The sequence below is a fragment of the Sinocyclocheilus rhinocerous genome, unplaced genomic scaffold, assembly GCF_001515625.1.
Source record: "Sinocyclocheilus rhinocerous isolate Xijiao unplaced genomic scaffold, SAMN03320098_v1.1 scaffold878, whole genome shotgun sequence".
In the NCBI taxonomy this organism is placed as follows: domain Eukaryota; kingdom Metazoa; phylum Chordata; class Actinopteri; order Cypriniformes; family Cyprinidae; genus Sinocyclocheilus; species Sinocyclocheilus rhinocerous.
The window spans coordinates 846,595-849,104 of NW_015664312.1; the positions used below are offsets into that span (position 1 = coordinate 846,595).

Below are 2,510 nucleotides of genomic sequence, written 5' to 3' on the forward strand. Positions count from 1 at the left end.
CTGTCTTTATATTTATTTTGAAAGATGAAGCTCGCGTTTATGGTAAGGGGCGTTACATTTCCGACGTTTTGCTTGCGGTGTTCGGCCAATCACAATGCATTGGGTCAGCTGGCCAATCAGAGCAGACTGCACTTGTCTGAAGGAGGGACTTTGTAGAAAACGAAGCGTTTGAGAGAGGCGGGGCATAGAGGACCTACAATAATGTACAGTATTTGAAAAATAATGTGTTTTTTGAACATTAAAGCATGTCAACATATTCTGTTACACCAAATACACAAAATAATGATCTTTAAAAAAGCATCATATGACCCCTTTAAACAAAACGCAGAGAAAAATCACTTTTGTAGCTTTATAACAGATTTATTAGATTTCATTTATACAGTGAAGACTACGCAGTGTTATTTTACATTTGATTATTCAATTTCTGTACCTGAATACTGTTAGAATTACCTGAAAAATATAAAGCACTGTTTATTTAATAATAATAATAATTCATTACATTTATATAGCGCTTTTCTAGGCACTCAAAGCGCTTTACATTGTCAGGGGGTATCTCCTCATCCACCACCAGTGTGCAGCATCCACCTGGATGATGCGACGGCAGCCATAGTGCGCCAGAACGCCCACCACACACCAGCTTATTGGTGGAGAGGAGACAGAGTGATGAAGCCAATCAGTAGATATGGGGATTGTTAGGAGGCCATGATAATCAGAGGCCAATGGGTAAATTTGGCCAGGATGCCGAGGTCACACCTCTACTCTTTGACCACAGAGAGTCAGGACCTCGGTTTAACGTCTCATCCGAAGGACGGTGCTTGTTGACAGTATAGTCTCCCCGTCACTATACTGGGGCGTTAGGACCCACACAGACCACAGGGTGAGCACCCCCTTCTGGCCTCACTAACACCTCTTCCAGCAGCAACCTAGTTTTCCCAGGAGGTCTCCCATCCAGGTACTGACCAGGCTCAGCCCTGCTTGAATGAATTTTCTTGTTGGGTTATGAATGGGAAAACTCCCAAATGAATTTCATGTGCTTCCCAAGTAAATATTTATGAATGGCTGGAAACAGGGGAATGGTTGTTGTGACTGCACTGAAGGTGCAATTCAATTCCCTTTAGGTACACAAAAACACAGAATGTCCAACCAATAGCCTGATAGTAAAAAAGGGAGAAAACTGTAAGACTTGTCCACATTTTTCTCAGTGATTTGCACAGCTCGTCTGTATTTGGGACTTCTCAGCTGTGACCATGGCACAGTCTCGGCTTCTTTCCAGCTCGACAGAGAGGTATCTTTTGTGTCAGTAATATATGTTTATCCTCAACTGCAACAAATCTTTCAGAACTCTTGTTTTAGATACAATCAAGCTTTTGGAATGTATTGAATATTTTGATTTGATCTGACCTCTGCTGTCGTTCTTCTGTTGAGATACAGCTGCCGAAGATGATGAAATGAGGACACAGATTGACAAACTGTGGCAGGAAGTCAAATCCCTGAAAGAGATGCAGGCACTACAAACAGGTAAACAGTAATACATGGTTGATTTCATTTAAAAAGCTCTCCATTCTTATGTTGCCGATCATTATTAAATATTATGCCTGAGTCACACCATAAAAAGCAGTAGCACCTTTTTTTTTTGGTGCCCACGTTAACAAACGAGAAAGTTGACATCACAAGTGTCTCTGTGAAAAATAAGTGTGCTTAATTGTATTGAATGTGCACTTGTAGTGTACTTCAATTCTTAAAAGTATTTTTTTTATATATAAAACTGTACTTGCACATAATATAATATTAATGGAGTATAATGCCACTTATGTGTACTTAAAGAGAGTACACTTTCATGACTGTTTCTTGACACACTTAAGTACACTTTTAAAAAGTGCACTTTGTAATGTCCAATTCAAAGTTTTACTTTACCTTTAACATCATTATATTTTAATAATCTTTTGTAGTGCTTTAAATAAGTACGCTTATTTTGATGTGTCGATTAAGCAAAGCTCATGCTAAGTCATTTAACTGTAATGTGATATTCGATATTTCAATGAATGTTAATATATTTTAAATTGCAATACATTTTAAATGCATCACATACAAGTCTCAATAGAAATGACATTAAAGTATATTTTAGTTTACAATAAAAGCTTGTCAGTACATTCAGCAGTACACTAACCATATTTCAAAGACAATAGAAGTAATTATGAAATTACATATAAAGATGTACTTAAGTCCAACTTTAGTGGGTCAAAATATCACTTTTTCATTTAATATTAAAGGGGTGGTTGACTGGATTTTTTCTAAGCTTGATTGTGTTTATGGGGTGCAGTCTAACATGTGTTAAAGGGGTCATATGATGCTTTTTTAAAGATCATTATTTTGTGTATTTGGTGTAACAGAATATGTTGACATGCTTTAATGTTCAAAAAACACATTATTTTTCAAATACTGTACATTATTGTAGGTCCTCTATGCCCCGCCTCTCTCAAACGCTTCGTTTTCTACAAAGCCCCCTCCTT

The 2,510-nt window shown here is 37.3% G+C and overlaps 1 protein-coding gene across 1 annotated transcript in view; it reads left to right on the forward strand.

Moving 5' to 3' along the window:
* The first annotated feature begins 1,247 nt into the window (after positions 1-1,247).
* LOC107730066 (tetranectin-like protein) overlaps positions 1,248-2,510 on the forward strand; it is a 9,053-nt gene continuing 7,790 nt past the window's right edge. The window contains exons 1-2 of the mRNA XM_016540799.1: positions 1,248-1,296; positions 1,432-1,518. Of these exons, the coding sequence (XP_016396285.1) occupies positions 1,248-1,296; positions 1,432-1,518 (136 nt within the window). The remainder of the gene's footprint in view (positions 1,297-1,431; positions 1,519-2,510) is intronic.